At 32.8% G+C, this 23095-nt stretch overlaps 1 protein-coding gene across 2 annotated transcripts in view; it reads right to left on the reverse strand.

Moving 5' to 3' along the window:
* Positions 1-116: 116 nt before the first annotated feature.
* Positions 117-23095, reverse strand: part of LOC132924326 (zinc finger protein ush) — a 97506-nt gene continuing 74527 nt past the window's right edge. For both annotated transcript variants that reach the window (XM_060988555.1, XM_060988556.1), the window contains exons 2-8: positions 12244-12630; positions 10652-10753; positions 9332-9498; positions 5865-6368; positions 3768-5033; positions 2848-3078; positions 117-1912 (exon numbers count right to left, since the gene is read on the reverse strand). In XM_060988555.1, coding sequence (XP_060844538.1) covers positions 1331-1912; positions 2848-3078; positions 3768-5033; positions 5865-6368; positions 9332-9498; positions 10652-10753; positions 12244-12630 — 3239 coding nt within the window. In that variant the 3' untranslated portion in view covers positions 117-1330. The remainder of the gene's footprint in view (positions 1913-2847; positions 3079-3767; positions 5034-5864; positions 6369-9331; positions 9499-10651; positions 10754-12243; positions 12631-23095) is intronic.

Genomic DNA, 23095 nt, shown 5'->3' on the forward strand with positions numbered 1-23095 from the left:
GTTGTTATTATTACATGTAGTGCGATTATCGTTTTTCTACGGATTCCTCTGTACGTTTCCGCCGAGGGGATATAGAATTACAGCGATTGGGGTACAAATGCACAATACTATTGCAATTCACAGTACACCTACCACTATATTATTATTATGTATGGTCACTATATATATATACCACCATGACAAAAAAAACGGAAAACAACAACAACAACAACAATAACACACGTCGGGCACGTACACGTAATGCAGCAGGACTATTTATTACAATGTTATTATATATAATATATACTTTAAACAGTCTATAGTAAAAACATTAAACGTTTTTTTTTTCGTTTCCATAATAATTATTATATCATAAAATAAGAACATAATAATAATAATAATAATAATAATAATTATATCGCGCTGTACAATATATATAATATAATATACGAGGATGGATATTTTTTATATATATATATGTATAGTTACCGCTTATAACATAAATACTACTTTAACTCGTTAGAATAATAATAATAATAATAATAATAATATAATATTATATAGTAATAATGATAATAATATGTTAGAAATATAGGTGTTGATTACTCTGAACAATATTAACTAAAAATAATGATGAAATAAAATAGTAATAATAATAATAATAATAATAATATTATAATAATGTAAATAATAGTAAATAAAGAAACAAAACAAATACAACATATATATATATATGAAAACAACGTTTGGAAATGATACCTCTTTAATAAATTGTTTAATTATTTATAGTTAAAAAAAAAAAAAAAGAAAAAAAGATACATAATATATTAAAAGTTAAAACATGATCGATTCTAGTATAATAATATGCCACATCGCATATACGTACCGTTGCGACGCGCACGGAAACGGTATATATTATAAAATTTAGATTTTATATATTATATAGTAAACACATAGATAATAATAATAATAATAATAATCATTTTCATCATCGTAATAATAATAATAGTCAATATATTATTATTCGGAAGTGCGTACGAAGTTATAACGGAGTCGTCGTTTTTCGCCAGTGACAACTGCAGTTTATGGGTCCGGTTTGCAACAAGTCGTTCGTCGTGTCGTTGTATTATATATATTATAATTTTATAGGATCGCGATCGTCGGCAAGTGTTAAGCACATATTATTATGATATAGAGAGAGGTACGTACGTTCTCGAATAATGATAAATGATGATAATGATAATAATAATAATAATAATAAAAATAATAATAATAATAAAAATAATAATAATAATAAAAATGTAATACGACAATCGTAGGATTTATCGGTCGGTCGCACGTCGCGCGTCACCTAAGTGACGGTCGCCGCCTTGGCGTTTTCCGTGTTGCACTTGTACTCGGTGCTGTTCCGGCAATAGTACTTTTTGTGCGCGATGAACGTGGACAGATAGTTAAACGATATGTCGCACGCCTTGCAGTATTTCGCCGTGATGCCGGGCCGCCTGTTGCCGGCGTTTTGCAGTTGCAGTTGCGGCTGCGGCGCCGGCAGTTGTTGTTGCTGCTGTGCCGGGTCGTTGGACGCGGTGGCCGGCTGGTCGCGCTGTTGTTGACGGTAGCCGCCCGCAGTGGCCGACTCGTCCGCTGACGGCGCGGCCACGCCGTTGACCGATTCCTGCTTGACGACGACCAGCTCTTTTGGCTCGTCGTCCACGACGACGATGGCGGCCGCGGCAGTGGACGACGACAGAGACGACGAAGGCGACGGCGACGACGAAGACAACGACGAGGTGGCCGCGGTGGTCTTGACAAGGACGGTCGACGGCGCAGACGGCTTGTCCGCGGAATCTGCAGAAGTCGTCGGCGTTTTGGCACGTCCGTCCACCATCGATGACGCAGAGTTCTCGTCGATCAGACACGTCACGTAATCTTCTTCCTGCACACGGACAATTTTTTCAAACACTTTATACAATATATGTTTAAATTGTGACGTATATAAGAAAAAACCGGCGCTTTCCATTACCGCACAAACATGACCCAATACCGCACAAAGTGTATAATCCAACACCGCACACAAAAATAGTACGATACCGCACAGATTTATAAAAAGGTATAGCCTAATTCCGCATATAACAAATAATAAGTTTAATAATGTCGTTATAGATAATTGTCGATAAGTGACGATAATCGTCCAAAATATAAATGTGCGGCAATGGGATATCCAGTATTTTAAAATCTGTGTGCGGTTTTGTCCCATGCATATTTTGCGCGTTTGTGCGTTAACGGGCGACTTTTGAATAAAATATCATTTGATCTTTACAAGTACTATTATTGAATATTATTAATTATTATTATTAAGAGCACCTCGCACCCGCGTGTGTTGTCTCTGTCTTACACACGTACAGCACAATACATTTTCGTTCACCAGTTTCATCAATAGTTGGGAATAGTTAAACTTTTAGGTAAGAACATATTATCTGTGTTCTCTCGTTACTCATAACTCACTTCAAAATTAAAATATCGTAAAAAACCAACGAGAGAATACAGATTATGTTCTTACCAAAAAGTTTGACAATATAGGTAAATTCACTTTAATATCAAAACTAAAAGTGCACTTTTGAAAGTGTTGAACAAAAATTTACTATGTCATACGTGTGTAAGACGGAGACAAGACATGTGGGTGCGACGTCTTCTTAAGTAATAATAATGTGATTCTAATTTTTTAAACGTATAACATTTCATAATGCAGAGGCGCTTTGAATTTTTTTTTATCTGAATGCACAAGAATTCAGTCGCTAAACAGTAACGAATATTATACTTATATGTATATCATTATAAAAACAAAGCGCTCGAAAACAGCTCGGGACTCACCATGAGATCCGGAATCATACGCTTGTTAAAGTGCATGCGAATATGCGTTCTGAGACCCCTGAGCGTGTTGCCCTTGTACTGGCAGATAGTGCACACGAACGCCCTTATACCGTTATGGTTGTCCAAATGTTTTTGGGCGGCCGATGCACTCGAGCACACGGCGCCGCACACTGGACACTTCCAACAGTTGGCTGGCTGACACTGGTGATGGTGTGTCCCGTCAATGGTCATCTGCGGAAAACGTTTGAGGTTACAACATAATATAAATAATTATAATTTATAATAGATGTCATTATAGTATAATCCAATATACTCTAATGAGTAGTATTTATGAGTTATAAGTATTTAAAGTTTTAATGCGCGGATTGGAGTGGTATGGGGTTACTCCGCAAAATGTTTGTCCACTACTCCGCTTGTCAAAACTTTAAACACTTATAACTCATAAACTATTCGTCCTAAATTCGTTTTTTATGTATCAAAATACTCAGGAAAATATTCTGCTTTGGAATATGAATTAAGACTCTGTTGTAATTCAAAAAAATAAAAAACTTGAAAACATGTAAGGATAAAAAATATTTAAAAATATAATTGTTTAATAAAAATGTTGTTTTTAAACAACTTGAAAGTATGTAAAAATCAAAATTTGAATAAATGCATAATTTAAGCATAATAATGGGGGAGCATGCTTAAAAAAATCACCTTGTATATACATATATATATATATATATATATATATGTGTCGGAGATCGCAATAAATAATTATTCGGGGACAAAAAAAGAAATTCAGAAAATTTGGGGACGATATAAATTAAACCCGTACATATGTTTATTCAAAGAAAGTATTCGCAAAATGAAAAAAGTCCCCTCCCCCGCCATTTTTCATCCACCAACTATGTCTGACCCGAGTTCAACACACTTACTTTGCACTTTGGACATTTTAACGGCGGTGCAAGCAGCGCCGCCTTGTTGTCAACCGGTTCCTGCAGCGCCACGGCAGTCCTGTTCGGGCAGTAGAAAGTCTGATGCGTGGTGAGGTTATCGAACGATGAGAATTTGACGCCGCACGTGGAGCATATGAACTGGATCATGGGCGGCTTGAGCACCGGCGTGGGGCTCACGCTGTCCTTGGACGACTGCGGCGAAGACACGGTCAGCGGCTTCGGCCCGGGCGATCCTTCGGGACTCGTCTTGTCCGGGTCGCCGTCCCCGCCGTCCGGTGGTGGGCGGGACGCGCAGTAGTGTTTCTTGTGCGCCAGGAAGTTCTCGTACTTGCAGAACACGATGTTGCAGCTCTCGCACTTGGACGGGCCCTGTTTCAAGTAGAACTGATGGTGCGCGGGCGGCATGCCGCCGCCGTCCTGTGTCGAATTCGAAGCTAGCCGGAGCGTCATGTCGGGTGTGAAGTACGGCAACACGGGGGCCGCGCCGAGGAGTTCACCGATACCGCGCGGCTGAACGCCGGGCGGCATTTGGGCCGCGACGGCCGAGGACAACAGCGATTTGTGCATCGCGCTGAACCTGTGATGCGCACCCGGCGGCATTTGGTGCATCGCGTGATGCGGTGGCTCGCCGTTGTTGACCGGTTCCTGTTTGACGCCATCCTGCAGCCGGCCACTCGACGCGTGCAACAGGCTAGACACGCTGAACTTTCCGCCGTTTCGGTCGGTGCCGTCGTACACAGCCGTTACGGGAACGGGCTTGCCGCAATGCTGCACCACCATGCCGTTAGTGGGCGGTTGCAGCGGCAGCGGGTTGTGGTTGCGATGGAGGTGCTGCAGTTGTTGCAGCTGTTGCTGTTGCTGTTGCTGCTGTTGCTGCTGTTGTTGTTGTTGTTGCTGCTGCTGCTGGTGGTGGTGCTGCTGCAGTTGCTGATTGTGGTGGTGGTGGTGCGTTCCGGGCCGGTGTTGCGGCGTCTTGTTACCACCACCGTCGCCGCCGCCACCGGACGTCGGAGAAGACGACGGCGACAGTATCATGCACGGAATGGACGGCGCGCACACTATGTCCTCGGCGTCCGTTATGTTACCGTCGCTCCGTCTGTTCTCCTTTTCCTCTTCGCCGTCCGTGCAGCCAGCGGCGTCCTGCGAGGACTTCGCCACGCGCTTCAGTCGCAAGTCAAGCGGCGACGACGGTTGCGCCGCCGGTCTCATTTTCGTCTCCGGGCTGACGGACTCTGCTTTTTTGGGCTAGAACAACCACCGTGTTTGTCAGTCAAACATTTACACATACAGAATATATATTTTAATATTTCAAATGAGGGGGGTGGGTTGTGAATTTGCAATTTTTCATACGCTTGTGTCGTGCAGCATAAGAGGTCCCGTGTTATGCGGAATAATTACAATGGGAACAGAAAAAAATTAGAGGTATAGAAAAATTCGAATTTTATTGGAACGGTAATTTCAAAATAATTTAAAGTTTAGTTCGAAATAACGAAAAAATATAGATGTAAGTAATCAGAATCTTCTGTTTAGGACTGTAAGTTTATAAATAAAATTAAAACGTTATACTATAAAATATATGTACGCCCTGGCCTGTGTGCTTAAAATTTACAAAATAATAAGTACTAATGATTGTACCATGAGAATCCTAAAATATTAAAAACTTGCAATTTAAAATAGAAAAGAAAAAATTATTTTTTTAAATTATATTTAAATATTTATATTTATGATAATATTAAATTTGAAAGTATTAAAAAATAATGACTAAATGCTTTAAATAATTTAAACAATAAAAGATAAGTATAATTTTCAAGATCATTTTACATCATAATTTCTGCAATATTGCTATCTATGAAATATGAAAAAATATGTCTGGAATTATTGTAAACATACGCAAAACAAAGTTCGTATTCGCGCGTATAAATAGTATAGTGATGTAATGTAAATCAAATTTTGATCAAAATTATATCTCTTTTTATGCAGCGTTAAAAACATATTATAAAAAAAACGCACCCGTAACAATTTGGAGTATAATATATTATAAATTAACGTCCAAAACGGTTTTTATCGAGTACTTACCGGCGAAAAATATTCTTCCGGTGGAGACTGCGAGTGGTCTCTCTGTATGTTTTCGCTGTTGGCGATCATATTGAATTTGGTGGGCACCAGTGCCTGGGCGATGGGCTGTAGCGTGCCGTCGGACAGGACGATGCAAGCGGTGTCGGTAGGCGGGGACGGGCCTATCTCCGCCGATAGTGCGGACAGGACGCTTGCATTTTGTACGAGTGTGTAAGGAACTACGATGACAGGATTGGTGGGCAGTGCCAGGTAAGTAGGCACCACGCCGGTGGGCGACGGGTTGTTAGGCATAGGCGAGCTGGACGGGGTTGGTTTGACCACGTGCCGCGTGTTGCAGTAGTGCGTCTTATGCGCCTGGTACGTACGCAAGTTAGAGAACCTGATGTCACAGTTCTGGCAGTATCGGTCCACCACCGACGGGTCAGCATTGTCCGACGGACACGGCGGCGATTGCACCAACACCGGTGATATGGAATGCATGCGCATGTGTCTGTTTAGACTCACCTGAAACGAACAGACATTTTAACCACGAGGTCCCAAAAGTATTGAGAAACAATTTCATATATATTTAGGTATACCACGAGGGCCCGCATGGTAGGCTAGGGAGGGTCACAATAAAATAACGACCATAAAGTGCATTAAAAATAAAATAAACATATCAACATATGCCCTTAAAAACAAATGTACGATATTAAATGTCGTTAAATTGAATACAGAATTGCGTATTACTCGTTGTTCATTTTGAATAATAACTAATCATTATTAACGATTTAATTAAATACGAATATGTAAAGGCATATTATATATTACACCCGTAGGTAAAAATTACCTATATATAATATGAAAAAATTATATTTTATAATAATTAATATGTAAAATAAAATTTTAATTAACTGCTACTACTCATACCAAACGGAATTTTAATTTAGTCTACAATCAACACGACTACGAGAATAAATGTATAAAAGTTCCTAGTATAAAATAACTTATAAAACCCAAAAAATATTTAAATGTGATATTTTTAATGATAATAATATGTGCCTATAACTATGCATTTTAATTATAGGAATATTTTGTCTTGATATTGACAAGGAATATTTTATCATAGATTTCGTCTGAGATATATTTTACTTTGAAACTGCATTTGATTATACACACAGGTTATGCTAGTATAATGTATGTACAGGGTGACTCTTTATTCCTGAACTAGAAAATAATAATAATAATAAATTAGGGTATATAAACAAATTTGTATTTATTTTAAGAAAAAATACTGGTAATTGTAGACAAATGTAAGACAAATGTGTGTTTTTAAACATAAAAAAAAATTATTCAAAATGTCATCGAATTTTTAAGATATTGCCTAGTTGACGATTAAAGAATCACCCTGTATTCACGTATATATTATATGTATATAGGTTCTTTTTCATATAGATATATAATTTCCCAGTTTTTACAACAGTTGTGTAAAAAATATTACCTAATATTAATCGTCGACCACTACAGTTATTTTCACACCATGTTTTAAAATGTAAATTTAATTTGTGAATTATAATTGAAACATAATATCAAAAAAGTTATTCAGCGATTTAAAAACATGTGACTTGTGTATTTTCTATAACGTTGAATATTTTAAATATTGATCGATTGGATATATTTGAAACGTTTGCTAATATAACTATAACCTCAAGCAAAGTCATCATGTTTCTGTTAATATTAAAATCGAAGATGATACCACCCAAGATATTGTTTTCTCTTTCACACTTGTTACTTAGTAAAATACACTTTCCTAGAACCAAATCAGATATTCTTAGAACGTAATAAATAAATTAACATATTATAAAAAATGTTAATAGTAATAAACTAATAAACTAAGATCTTATGTGATTATATAAGTATATTATTTTCATATGTATATAAAACAAAATAAATAATATGTTTGTATTGAATAGTTTATAACTATTACCTAGCCATTTAAGTTAATACATTAATTTGTATGAAATAAAATACTAATTAATTGATTGAAGTATAATACATAGAAAACGAAATCGAAAAATATTTGTAATTTATAATTTACATAATATTATATTATATAAGAGAAAAACAAAATATTCAGTGCTCTATTTGTGTTTTAGTATGTAAATGCTTGCTGTAATATTAGCTTTAACTTTTAAGCCTTCAGTTTTGGATTTACCGAATGGGATTTTACTACGTTATTAAACGTGCGTGAGAAACCAAGATAACAGATCTTGGCATGTCGTCACGTATTTTATTTATCTATAATATATTTTCTTTGTTTTCATTTCATTTGTGTTTCATAATTATTTTTGGGTCTAAAGAAATTGTATCTACAATATCGTGGTACATAATACTGGCTAACAGACAGAGTATTTTTGAAATTATTATAACTAGAAAATACACAGCACAGCATTACTATTGTCTAAAATATTCATATTTATAAATTAGTATTAAAATATCTATGCATTTAACCGAGATAAAAAAAATAAAAATAAACTTTATTTTGTTCGTTACACAAATAGGGGTGTTTTAATTAAATTATTATCTACCATCAGTTTATATTTTCTCTATTATTCATATTGTATTAAAAGGTAATTAATATCTACCCATTATGGTATAAATATTATAATATGTTTAGCTGGTAACAATATTAAATATGTGTTTACTATTTATCTCTCTTAATAATGTACCTAGCATTCTGTACAATATGTTATGCCTGAATTTAAAGTTTAAACGAAAAATGATTTTGAGCATTAATTTTACCTACATAACAATGTATTGTACATATGAGACAATACGTTTGTTTAATCAATTTATTAATTTAAAATATAACCCGATTTTCCAAATTTACATTATTATTTGAAATAGATTTAAATAGATTTAGTTTATTCGCAATTTGCAAAATTTTAAAACCATATAGATATATAATTCAATCGTGTTTATATATATTATGGTGTATGTAATTATATGAATAATATTACAGCATTTTGTGAAAAACAAATGCAAATAGTTTTAAATATTATTATTATATTTGAGCAATATATATAAATTATATTTGTTTCAAATGTTTCGATTAGTAGGTTAGTAGGTAAATAACTTATGTAACATAAGATTTTAGTTTTTGAGAGAATTATATTTATTTTTAAATTAAATTCGCGTGGCTTAGTGAAAAACTCATACAATTGTTACTTTTGATGACTTTGATGGGCAGTAAATTCCATTTTTACGCATTATTAAAATTATAAATTTATATAACAAGACATTTTTTGAAATGTATAAAGTCTGTAAATTTTACCATTCCAGATAAGTTAAGTTTAAATGTTGTATAATTATTATAAGTTATAAATATGTATATTTAATATATTAATTTATTATCGAATAATTAATTAATCATAATCTTATTCATAAATGTCACGTGCCATAAATTCTAAAATTAAATAGACACGTACTTTTTTATCGGCGCTGTATGAACAGTGAGGGCACTTGTACTGTTTTCCCGTTCTCATCGATTTTGAGTTCGGTTCGACGGACGACGGACGGCTATCTGTGTCGTTGCCTAGGGTCATCTCGTCCGGCTCGATAACAATCGGCAACTTAACATCGTCCGATTCTGAATCTGTTAATAACAAATATTTAATCATATAAGTAAATATTAAAATAATATTATATGCAGAACTGCAGAAGGGTAATAATCCAGGAATTTGGCTGTATTTTTATTTTCGATAATAATGATCAAATACCTCAACGGCAAAGTTCGGATGGAGGTCTGAGGGGATTGCAGTCTTTCACGAAATTTTAATTACCTATCACTTATTAATACACACACATTTACACAATATTCACCTAAAAAATTGCCTATATTGAACTCCTTAAAATAGTCGGTGTTGAATCCCCTCAAACATAATACAGTGAAACTTCTAAATACCGGACACTGTCAATTTTGTTCGCTATATTTAGAAGGGGTGGATAGATATAGGTAAACGAAAAATTGATCAATATCAAAATATATCAAAATTATATACATTTGTGTATTTATATTATTTGCATGTATTTATACGTATTATTTTTTAAAACAAAATCAGTTACCTAATAAGACAGCCATTTCCTATACGGATAAGATAAACTATAATAGTAAAAAAAATTGTAAAAGTTGTACATTATAATAAAATATACTTAGATAATAATTACAATAAAAATTACCAAAATGTAACCAAAAAGTTTTCTGTTATTTAGAATGTCCCGTTTTTAGAAGTTTTCTATAGATAAGTAGCGAAAATGTAACAGTTCCCAAAAAAATATCCGCTATTTAGAAGTGTCCGTTAAGAGATATTTCACTGTCTATTGAATACATAACTTAACATGTGTATTACACCGAAACTCACTCAGAATCTTTTTATATTGAATGAAATAATTATAAAATGCATCCATTACTCAATGATCTATATATAGTAAACATGTACCTATACACTTAAAACTTACTATAGTACTACTAAGCGATTACTATACATCAGATCAAGTTCTCATTTTTTAATTTATAAATTCTAATAATCTTACGTCTTACACTACTATTCCAGTCCTTTATAATATTTTAGAATATTGATGTGACTCTACCGTACCTTCTATAAATCCAGAAGGTCCGATAAATATAGGTATACAAGGACTTTGAGATTGCACTGCGATGCAGCAGGTCCACAACAGGTGCATTTGGCGAGTTTCTACGAACTCGAATCGTTTTTGTTTTTTTACATTATAATACAATATATTATTACCTTTTTTGTGTCTGCGTGAACAATAGTACGTTTGATGGGCGTCCAGTGTGCTCAGCGAACTGAATCGTATCCCGCACGGGTTACAAATGAATATTTGAATCGCTGCGAAAAAATATACCACAAATAGAATAATATGATGTCGTAAATGATTCGATTTCTGATATAAAAAATATCTAATAATAATAATAATAATAACAACAACAATACGTTGGGATATCTGACACGAGCGCGGACGATTGAATACGTTTATATTTAGGTGCCATTTCAAAACCAAGTTATTTTTTAATTATTAGCCATTTCACCCCAAAAACGATAAAGCGTCTGTAAGGCTATGCAACTATCAGTTCTGATGTGCAGCATAATATTATATTATACGCATATGCTTACGTTTGAATTATTGTAATATTTGTATACTATTCTAAAAAATAATTATTTTATTATTCTTAAGATATTTCTATTGTCGGTCAATTTGAAAATAATATATATTTTTATATAATATTGATATGTTGCAAAAATCTATTTTTTCACTATTCTTTTAATCGCAAATTCTACTCGAGAACTTATAGTGTAGAATATATCAACAATTCGTGAACTAATTTTAAAAACAATTAATTAAGAATACGATAAATCACTTCGATAAAAAAAAAATCAGTGAAAAATTTGACCTAGAAAATTCATGTACCGGGTTAGATAGATATGCCTGTGTATAATATGTTTATATATAAGTACGGATTATTTTTATATAATATTCTCTGTACTTGACCAAAATATCATGTTACTTTTAATATATATATATATAAATTATATATATTATATAAATAGGATGTCTAAGCACGTGTTGTTTGTCCTATACACCTATACACCTATACTAAATAATATACTTTTCTACCCACCTTGTACTTCATAAATTTAAATTATGAAAACCAGAAACATACAATTTTAAAATATGTACCCTGATAAACATATATAAATTAGCTAACAGCATTTGGAAATATTACTTTAAAAAATATTGACAGTTTAATGCTGTCTGGTTCGTAGTAATAATTGGTAAAAAATTAAAAATTGAGTCAAATCAGCTATATTTTTAATATTCCTATGATTTCAAAGCTCTTTTTATTATTATTTGTAAAAACCGTTTCGGATGAAAAACAACCACTTAGGCTGCAGTATAGTTGAAAACCTTAGAGTATTGATGCAAAAGATGCAAAAGACAATATTTTCTGCGCTGTAGCTATTTAATTTTATTTCATTAATTTAAAAAATGTATTTAAGTTTGAAAAATACAACATAACGCGTTTTAAAACAATAATAACTTTTTTTGTATTTATAAAGATGATATCCAAACCTTTTTTCAATATTTTAATCTCATACATAATTACACAACAGCCAACAATAAATGAATCTCACGTCCTGGAAGTTATTTTAAATTTGTTTTTAAGTGTAATATTCAACATGAATTTGAATTTATTCTCAAAACTGTATTAACATTGCCTATATCAAACTCCTTAAAAAGTGAATTTTTTCCAAAGAGAAGTTTTTTAAACATTCTACTTCAGTAAGTATTTAAAAATATGTTTAGATCATATGCATACCTCTAGGTGCGGTAATAGTGACTACGTTGTGAGTAGGCTCACCGATCGCCGACGATGACAGTGAAGACGACGAAGACGACGAAGACGACGATTCCGAAGATGACGCGGCTGCAGCCGCCGTTACTGTCACTGATGGTGGCGGCGGTGGTGGCAGTGGAGGCTGTGGCGGTGACGGCTTGTCTGCGAGCGACCATCTGGCTGGATCAGTGGCTAAATTCGGATTAAGTCTTAACGTTGGTTGCGTGTCATTGGCGGGTGGTGGGTCTTCCGGTTCAGGTCGCGATGACGGTGACGGTTGTTGCTGTTCTGTCTTTACCTCACATTTTGCTGTCGCATCGCTACCGCCAACCACTTCATCATTTGTGGTCCATTCGCTATCTTCGCCAGCTGCGAAATTATAAAAGACAAACGGTTAGTAAGAACAACAAACTGATATTCACATAACAACACATAGGTATTATTATATATATTTGTTGCTTGGTGGAGGGGGGTACCTAATATTACCTAATGTAATATATTTTAAGATCGAGAATTTAATTTTTTGTAATCCTATTTCTTAAATTTTCTAACTACAAATTATTATCATAATTCATTTTGAGGAATTTAAAAGTTTACGCATAGTGCATAGAACACTTTGTTGTTTACCTATATCTACCCATTATGTTTCTATTTGACTCTATATATATATATTATACACATATACAACTAACAATTAAAGATACAATTTTTAGATTTATTTCCGCATATTAAAATTGCAATGCAATAGACTATTAGATAGAACTAATCACACATAGAGCCCTATTTTTACTTTTCTGTACGTCCACGCATGCTTAAAGTCAACTTTAGTTGATTCTAATTCCACGAGCTTAAACAATGTTCGCGGGACCAAAGAAACGAATATAAAAATAATAGACTAAAACTTTTAACACGAAATATTGGATTTACTACTACTAGATCGCTTCGTTTTTGCTTTCGATTTCGTTTCATCCACAGCACACACAAGGGAATATACCGTATATTATTATAATTTATATTGTTAAATCGTTATTAAAAAGAAATAATGAACGTCTAAGTGTCTAAGTGTGTCTGATACAAAAAAAAACTTATTTATTGGTGTGATTTTTTTTTTAAACTTCTGGTGTCGATATACAAACTGTTTCGTTTGCAGAAAAGATCGGAAGCATAAAAAATATATTATCCAATGTGAAAATAAATGTCCACAAACTGTATTGCCGATCGTCACTATCGTTCGTCAAACCCCGCGATACAGGCATAATATTAATCTATAACGCAACGTAAGATTTGAGACCGGAAGAACGATCACCCGTGACTAAAACACACATAATGATATAATTGTAATGTGCAGCGACAAAAATAAAATAATATCTTATTGTTGTTGTATCTATCTGTTGTACACGCTGCAATCGGTCGACAATTAGTAATAAGCCGTCGATACATAATATGCATTATAATAGGTACATGGAATACGTATAAACCGCGTTGGCTATTGTTTCGAAAGTCATCCAACCGGTTTGGTATTCGGCTCGACGATGATATTTATCTATTATATGATATTTATACAAATGTTCGATGCGCGAACGATAACACAAAAGTTTATCGGGATTTTCGTTTTTTTTTCGTTTTTTTCCGCATTTTTAAACGACACTAATACCCTACGTCCTGTATAATATATAATTTTATATATAATATCTTTTTAATATATTGCTAAATCACGTTGTACTCGTATATAATACGCCATATTATACATACCGATCGTTCATATTTTTTTTTTTACCAAACGATATTTTTCGGGTAACTTCAACGGGTCGTGATTGGTTCTTAAACAATAGCCGATTAAAATTAGTGTGTGCGGCAAGGTACCTACGACATACGTATTATATATATATATATAATATTATTTATATATAGTATTTAAGATGTTACTTTAGATACGCGACGGGTAATCTAGATGATGGAAACTATGCTAGACGCCGTTAAAAATCCATGAACAACTAATTAAAAACGAATTTATGTACACGCTGCATACGATATACTACAATATCGTTTGGAATCTATAACGTCAGTAATATAATATTAATCCTAAATGGCGATTTTCATTAAGCTAATGCGCGTCGTGGAATTTTTTTCTTCGTAAATAATTGGGAACTATCATTATGATCGAAATATAATTAACGAAACATTTTTGTATTTAATTTACTATAACATGGTAATGAAAAAAATATATACGTAGGTACAATATAGGTTCAAGCTTTTAAGTCGAAAAAATGTGTATCTCTACCATAATATGTATCTCTGTTGGGGGCAAGGCGGGAATTTGTCGGAACCTATCCGCTTCCCGAATAATAACATGATAATGCGAGTATAAATAATAAATTTGATTATATTTTATGGGTTATACAAATGTCTTTATTGTATGTTGAAATAACATTCAATTTTTATTTAGCTTAAATGGAGAGGAATGTTTTAATTGTTCCGCACTTAAAATTTTACCAATGGACATTGGGCGTTCATGCTTTAGTAGTTTAGTCTTTCCAGCATAGGATAATATAAAAATAATAAATATATTCGGTAGATACCTGTATAGTGTATACATGTTAATACATCAAAACGAATTAATATTATGACGAAGTCATATGCATCGTATTTATTCATAATTTCGTATTATATTAATGTTATTGTATACACAAATGTATATACTGAGGGAGGGAAGTTTTTCGTACCGAGTTTGTCAAACCGTCCAAGTTTGGGATTAATATTTGTGTACATAATTATTATCGTTATGCAGCTGGTCATACACTTCGAACGCGTTTTGTAATAATATAGCATTATTATTTATTACAATGACAAAAAAATTATAATCAACGGGATTCGATACCAGCCGTCTTCAGTATACGTATAAGCTTATTTAATTGAGAATGGTTTAAACTTTAAAAATAAATATTTAATAAAAAGTGGAAAAATCATTTTCAAGTATATAATATTAACATCATGATAAACTCGATTATTTTTGCAGACGTTTTATTCGTGTTTAACTGTTATTACTAGGATAGTCGGTACAGTACAATTGACATAAGTAATATTCTTTTGGTAGAAAACATCACTGCAGCCGGAAAAATACGAAATACGTTTTAACGGATTCCGAGCGCTTTATAATAATATTATTAAGAGGATGTGTTTAGAATTGTTTTTTCGGTCGATTCGGTTATTTAAAATCAATAGAAACACGCGATATTCATGGATACACCTAGCCGGTGTGTGTTTTTTTTTAAATTTTTTGTAAACATGCGTATCAGCTACGACGACGACACAAATACATATACATATACATTATCATTATTATTATTATACAGGTAGGTTGGGCACGGTTATTACACACAGAGATAAGATAACGAGCGCCGACTGTGCGATATACCATACCATGTAGGTAAATGCATTAGGTACAATAATATTATACGTATATAAAAACGTATGTGATGTATTACAGGTATTGCTAGAGACGTTTGGGTACGTTCGGTTTCAGACGTTTATTGTTTTTTAAGTGTTAGTTTATTTAAAATTATATTTTTAAACAAGCAGTATTGTCACTCTTTTACTTTCCCCACTCTCCAACACCCGCCAAACACGGGTTTTCTTTATTTTTACTTCAAGTGTTACTTATATTGTTATTTTATATTAATATTATCTACCGCGCCGAACGCGTAAAGATACGGTGAGCGATAAGCATTGAAATTTCAACGTTTGAAAAAAAAAAATAATTATTTTCGCGTTAACAGTACACGATTACAATAATAATAAAATATTAATATTCAAGCAATAATAATTCACTGGTGCGATTACCATGAATGGCGCACACGGGGATAGAGACCATTATTAACAACGATGGATACGCGCGATGTGGGACGGTAGGAATGCGGTAGACTGAAATTTTTTTTTTGTCGAATCAACTAAAATAAAACGTTTTACGAAATGCACATGTCGCGTATATATTGTGCTTAAATAATTAAGTACGCAGCGTCTCCTTGTGAATTACCATACATTATGTTTTTACGATAAATTATTGTCATTAGCTATATATAAACTACGCATTTTAACCTCGTACAACTGTATATAAGATATATTATATCATAGCTCAAAACGCTCTGTCATCGTTTTCATGTTGTATTTTTTTTTTTTACCAAGAGAAAACCACAGCAGCATTTATACACGATATCCAAACGTATACACGATCGTTGCGCAGGCTTGAGGATTAAATCTATGTCCCTGACCTACAAAACTATAATAATACGGCTGTTTTGAGTTTATTTCAAATTTATACATATACACAATACACGTACAAACGGGTAAGTTAAGTTAGGTACAAATATATGTAATTCTGCATCAGCTATTTTCACGGTGACTATATAGGTATTTAAAATATAGTATAATACATAGTATATTGCGCATACGACTACCCAGTCAGAATCTGCTAGAAATAATTATTCCTTATCGCAAATATACAGTATATCTGCAAGTGGATAATCCTTCACACTAACGTGTACTCCGTTTTGCCATATCATAACCAATTTTCATCCCTATTATTTTAATCGGCCTATGATTTTTTTTTTTTTTACTGAATATATTATTTTGTTAATCGATTTACAGTTGCAATTGACAATGTACTAACTAAGCGGGTTTTATAAAATACATTTCGAAATCAACATATTCTTTCCGTCTATATGCTATATAGTAATAGTATACCTAAATGTATAATTTATTCGTTGTCTTAAAACCAAATATTAGTATATATTGTTCATCAACGATGTTAATTACTTATGTATAGTCTAATAAGTAATAACCAAAATATAATTTATGTGTGTAAATATAATGTGTATATAATTTAGTTAGTTTGGTTCAAGTTATTGGAGTTATCCGTAGCATATAATAAATTATTATGTTTCAAGCTTTAGTGTAAAATACTAAAACTTCTAATATAATAAAACAAAAACGAAAAACAAAATTTCATACATATATATTTGTATTGAAGTAAATATTGAATACAGGAATGCATAGAGGCGTATTTAGGTTTTCTTCGTCTATAGGCACTTCCTAATTTGCTATCTTTTACACTACACCACCACACATCAAATGTATATAATCAAGTTATAAACTCATAAAATTAATATTGATCAAAATAAGAAGTTTCACTGAATAACCACGTGTAAAAATAGAAGCGTGGTCTTGATATCAATGTGATAACAATTATTAGACCGAAATTTTTCACCCCCATAATATTGCTATTGTTGCCACTCTAAAGTCTAGGTCCGTACCGACCGTACACGCCGTATAAGGTGTGTGCCAAACACGACCCCGGGGCATGGACAGTGGGCACTTTACAGTACATTTTCAACAAACATTTATTTTTATATTTAATCATACATAAAACTGATATTAGTCACAACTCATAAGTATCTCAGGAAAAAAATATTTTTTTCCCGTAATAGAAAATAAACTATACTATAATACCTATTCTAACATAATAACATATTATATATTATACAGCTAGGAGAACCTAAAAAAACAGCTATATAACTACCCTTTTATTCCTATATAATATTACATATTATTTATCTTATTAAATTTCTTACGACCTGCAGTGTATAATGTAATATATCCAATATTGTCGACTGGGTTTTATAACACGTAGTGAAATAATGACTAATAAACATTTTACTTTTATACTATATAGCTACACATTATACAGTTTATGTCTCACTATACATATTATATCTATATTTATCGACTCGGATAAAATATCGTAGAAGAGCCAGTTGAAACGTTATTACCACTACTGGTACCACTTACTACGTATATATATCTATGTATATCCAATAATATATTATGTAATATTATCCACGTGTGTGTCATCTGGTTCATTACAAATCGTAGCTTTTATCATTTAGTTTTGGAATACTTAAAATCGAAACGAACCATCTATAAATCACGCTCAGTGAGGAGTAAGAACCCGCACCACGAAGACTCGCCCACAGAGTAGGTATATATGTATACGTAAAGATATATATTAGTATTATAGTGTTTTTATATGGTGGCGACCGGCTTATCCACAAACCGTTATCGCGCAGTCCTTAACTGCTGCCGCTGCGTGATATTAGTCCGAGTAGGTATCTATAAAATATTACAAAATTATGTCGGTTTTCGGGACAGGATAGGTGATTGCCCCGAGAGAAAAAAAAATACCATTTACTGCTAAAAATCATAGAAATCGAATACTGGTGTTTTTTTTTTAAAATCACTTGAGTGGATCTGTACATACTACATTAATATTATAATTAGCTCTTAAAAGACATAACATTATAAAATCGAAAAAATTTTAATGATATTCTAATGCGAAACAAAACACAAAAAACTGTGTAGCGCCACGGTAATACAAAGGACAATTTTTTAAGGATAATTGTAATTTTTTTGAAGTCATAACAGAATAATATTGTACATGTCACTTGTTTTATTTTTATTGATGAAACCGTTTATAATTTTCTTCTCGTTCCGAACGGCACATATTTATACTGTAATAATATAATAGTATATATTATAATCTGTGTCCCCGAACTCTTGAATCGATGCGTGGGGTCCTACTTATTTAAACGTTTATTATTGCCATATAGGTATAATATGATCTATATTTCGTACGATACAATGAAGGTTCTATGATATTATGCTGTACCCTGCTATAGAGTATAGACCATTATAATATTATAAGCCATATAGTGTGTCACGTGTGCATGTTAAATCACCCATCAAATAATACACATACATTATCTGTATATAGGCGCATAAAGACCATATTATATCGTAATAAACGTATAATATATATATTATATTGTTATTATTGTGTTGTGAGTATTAACATGTAAAATATGTTGCATGGGATGCCATTTTAAGTAGTTGCACAACACACACATACGCGTGGTTCTATCTCGAACAGAGCAAGCTGTACGTAATAAGCGCCTCGTGGAGGGATGGGCCGTATACGCACAACGGTTTCGGAATCTAAAAGTCGTGCGACTGTACACGGACAATCGTCGCGTAAAGGAAAACCAAATACTATAACACAAAACATATTAAATAAAGTACCTACCTTGCACTTAAACACACAGACACACATGCACGGTGTCGTTAATTACTGGAATAAACTACATCAGTATCCACACTGCATACAGATAGATACAATATGAACATATCTTATGCAGGCTACTGACTAATTTACCGCGACAGTAAGTTATTTATGTAATTATGAAAAGTGCTGAGCTAAAATTACAAATACCAATTCACTGTATTTGGATGTTTTTTTTTTTTTGGGGGGTGGGGGATGGAGATTAGAGCCGGTTTCATTCATGGCGTCATAGTAATACTCTCCGTGTCGCACACAAATCTGAATAACTTTCAGCCATAATTAGACATATTCGATATAAATGTTAAAATACAAACAGTTCACATGATAATAATATATTAACAATTATTGTTCATCGCTAATATAATAATATTCTTATTAAATCGTCGAGCTTTCAAAGCCAAGTTTTTATACCATGTGGAAAACTGGAAACCACTAAAATAGGGCACAAATAAAGCAATACGCATTTATATTCAAATTTGAAATCGTTTTAAAAATGCCTGCACTTAAAGGTAATAAAGACAGATAATGATATGTGAGTATCTTTTTTTTGTAGATATTATATTTTGAAGCGAATTGTGATTAATATTATTTTGTTATGATTTACATATAAGTGTACTATTTATGAATATAAATGGCTAAATTTGATAAAATAGGTTAAATCTCAAATTTGCAATGTTTATATAGTATGAAGAATAGGCACAACAACAGTGTGGAGCATTTTATTAATACTTAATATTATATAAGTACACATAACGAGTGATGATACAATTTTAAAAAAACTGTCTTCTAACCCAAACACCAATGTGTATATTTTAAATACTAAAATGTCTGGCCACGCCACCGTTTGTTATGTACAGTAAGTATATGCACAATGCACGGTCGTGTAAAACAGTCATGTCGGGAGGCATATTGTACGCATATAGTACCTATATACTTATATACATTATAGGAGTTGCGCGTATGTATTTATCATTATTATTATACACATAATATATATACATGGCGAGTGTGTATATTATAATACATACGAAACACGTTTTGCCGATTGCGTGTTCGCGTCCGTAGATAACCGCGGCGGCGCGCACATTAATTTTCGAATTTCCGCGCGCGTATTCGGGCGGCGGCGGCGGCCGTGGCGCGGCAGTGCGGTTTCGCGGGGCGAGAGAAGCGACGACTCCTCTTGTGTCCACGCGCACTTGTTAAACGCTGTGTATACATAATATTACGTCGTCCGCTTGTATGCTTGGACGGCGACGACGATAGGAGAGGAGATCGCCGACGACCGATATCGGTCAACGGTTTTCGGGCTGCGCCGCCGATACGTACGAGAGATTACGACGAGGCGGCGGCGGTCCCGCAACATTGTTATGTAACGTATATTATACATATATAATGTACTGTATGTATAGGTACTTCTTCGCTAACGCGATAATCGAATCGTGACAAAACCCTCTGTAATTAGCTCGGAACTAACTATATACTTGCTCGCCATGCGTGTGTGTGTAAGAGTGAGAGAGAGAGAGAGAGAGAACGCGCGCGCGCGCGCGATAGAAACGAGTCCTGTAATAATAATAATAATAATAATAATAATGATAATATTATGGGTTATATTGGACTTAGTCGCGGAATATATTGTTGCAAATAAGAGGAGAGACGACCGGACGTGTTTTTTCTGTCGGGGAATATGTTTATAATGTTTTTATAGATAATAATGTACCTATAATAATAGGTATTAAAATAGGGTGATTCACCAACAGCGTTCACAAAATTTTTATCCTTTAATAATTATATACACATTTATTTAAATTCCAACTTTAATAACGCTTAAAGTGCGTACATGAATAGAATTCTGTAATGATGATACAGACTTATTTTTTATAAACTTGATCTACGATGTATCATTTTTTGCTGTTAATTGTTACCTATAGGTGATTTTTTAAATTTTTGACACGTTTAAGTTAACATGAGTAAACAAGTATGGTTTCTGAGTTATTAAGCTTGATGCGTGTTAAGGATAATAGTTTTATTACTATTATTAATATAATTGATCTATATGGAATATTTATTAATAGTATAGCCAGTATAGGTATAGTATTTAGTCTAATATTCATTAATCGTTATATACTCGGAAATTTTTTACAAATTATAATTATATAGTAATTACTATAATTTCCAAATCATTATGAGTCTCACAACCACCATATACCTAAACCTATATCATTATGAACTATTATCCTCGTAGAATATAGAACATTTAAAGACTAATTGTTCGAATTTTAGTTTTGATACATCAAAATCTTCAAATATAATCTGTTCGACAAATTATAGTCAAAACGAGGCTTTCGTTTGAAGAAAAATCCAAGTATTTGAAAATATACTAAAGTACACGAAAATTCCAAAGATCGGTATATTTGTATAAATTTAATAATAAAGTAAGATTGCTTATCACTCAGAATCACTCTGTATAACAATCGACTGCTTTTTTCTCGAAGAGCAACATGAGGACGGACTGAGGAGAGACGTAAAAATAGATACCTATAGGTCCTACTATAATATTTATGACTTGCGCGTTGTATTGGTTTCTAAATATTACTTTTACAAACACACTTCGTAATTCAAATTTTCGTTCCTTGTCTTTAAACAGATTATAACAATAAAATCTCCGCTGTTTTAAATTTCTTTGTTTTACCCCACAATATGTTATTTATAAAGCTTTAATCATTATTCGTTATTAATTAATTTTTGTAATCACAAATATTATTGTTTTGTTATATTTTTCATTTATTATTTCACTAATAGTTTCACATTTTCTAATTGTCCTGTCCTTTTTTTTTTATAGCATAGGTAATATATATACTTTATTTAAGGGCCTTTGAATAAATAAATACAATAGGTATCTACATTTTTTTTAAATTTACACATCGCTTCTTTTTTATTTTATTTTATATATGTATACACTATACATCATCGACTAATGGAAAAATAATTTTTTTTTAAAGTACCTATACTGAAATCGTTGTACTATAGTTTATAAGGTTGGTTGTTGTTCGCCAATGCAATCATAATAATAAATAATAATATATATTAAATATATTAGAGATATTAATAATACATTATTGGTTCACGATAGTTAATAATATAAATCAATTTGTAACATTTTTACACGTCGTTTTGCACAATCAACAAACACCTTACCGGTTCGTCGTTGAGTTTGTCAACAATTATTTTTCGTCGATAAAATTACCGTTTAGCATGGTGCAGATTATAAGTGATGACGTTTAGAGCGATATGCTCTATCATGATTACGTAGACCAGCACAAACTTAAAATAATAAAAAACAAAGTCATGTCTATCTGTATAAAGGGAGGGGTAACGCACGATGATTTCGGCGAAGGATATCATCTTCATTGTCGCCAGAAAAGTTTCTATGGTAGTAGGGGAAACGTTAAAGTCGTATAATACGATTAAGATAGTTACTGCGGTATATCATAATAATATACTTAGCGTATATTATAAGCCTACACTTTACAGCTACTCAAAAATATAGGCAAAATCTATACAGACAGGGATATAATTTTATTTTAATGAAAAAACTGGGGATGCTGAAGCCTTCCTATATTTTTTAGTTGTTAAAAAGTATATGATGACGAATAATACATATTA

Source organism: Rhopalosiphum padi, chromosome 3, assembly GCF_020882245.1.
Source record: "Rhopalosiphum padi isolate XX-2018 chromosome 3, ASM2088224v1, whole genome shotgun sequence".
NCBI lineage: Eukaryota > Metazoa > Arthropoda > Insecta > Hemiptera > Aphididae > Rhopalosiphum > Rhopalosiphum padi.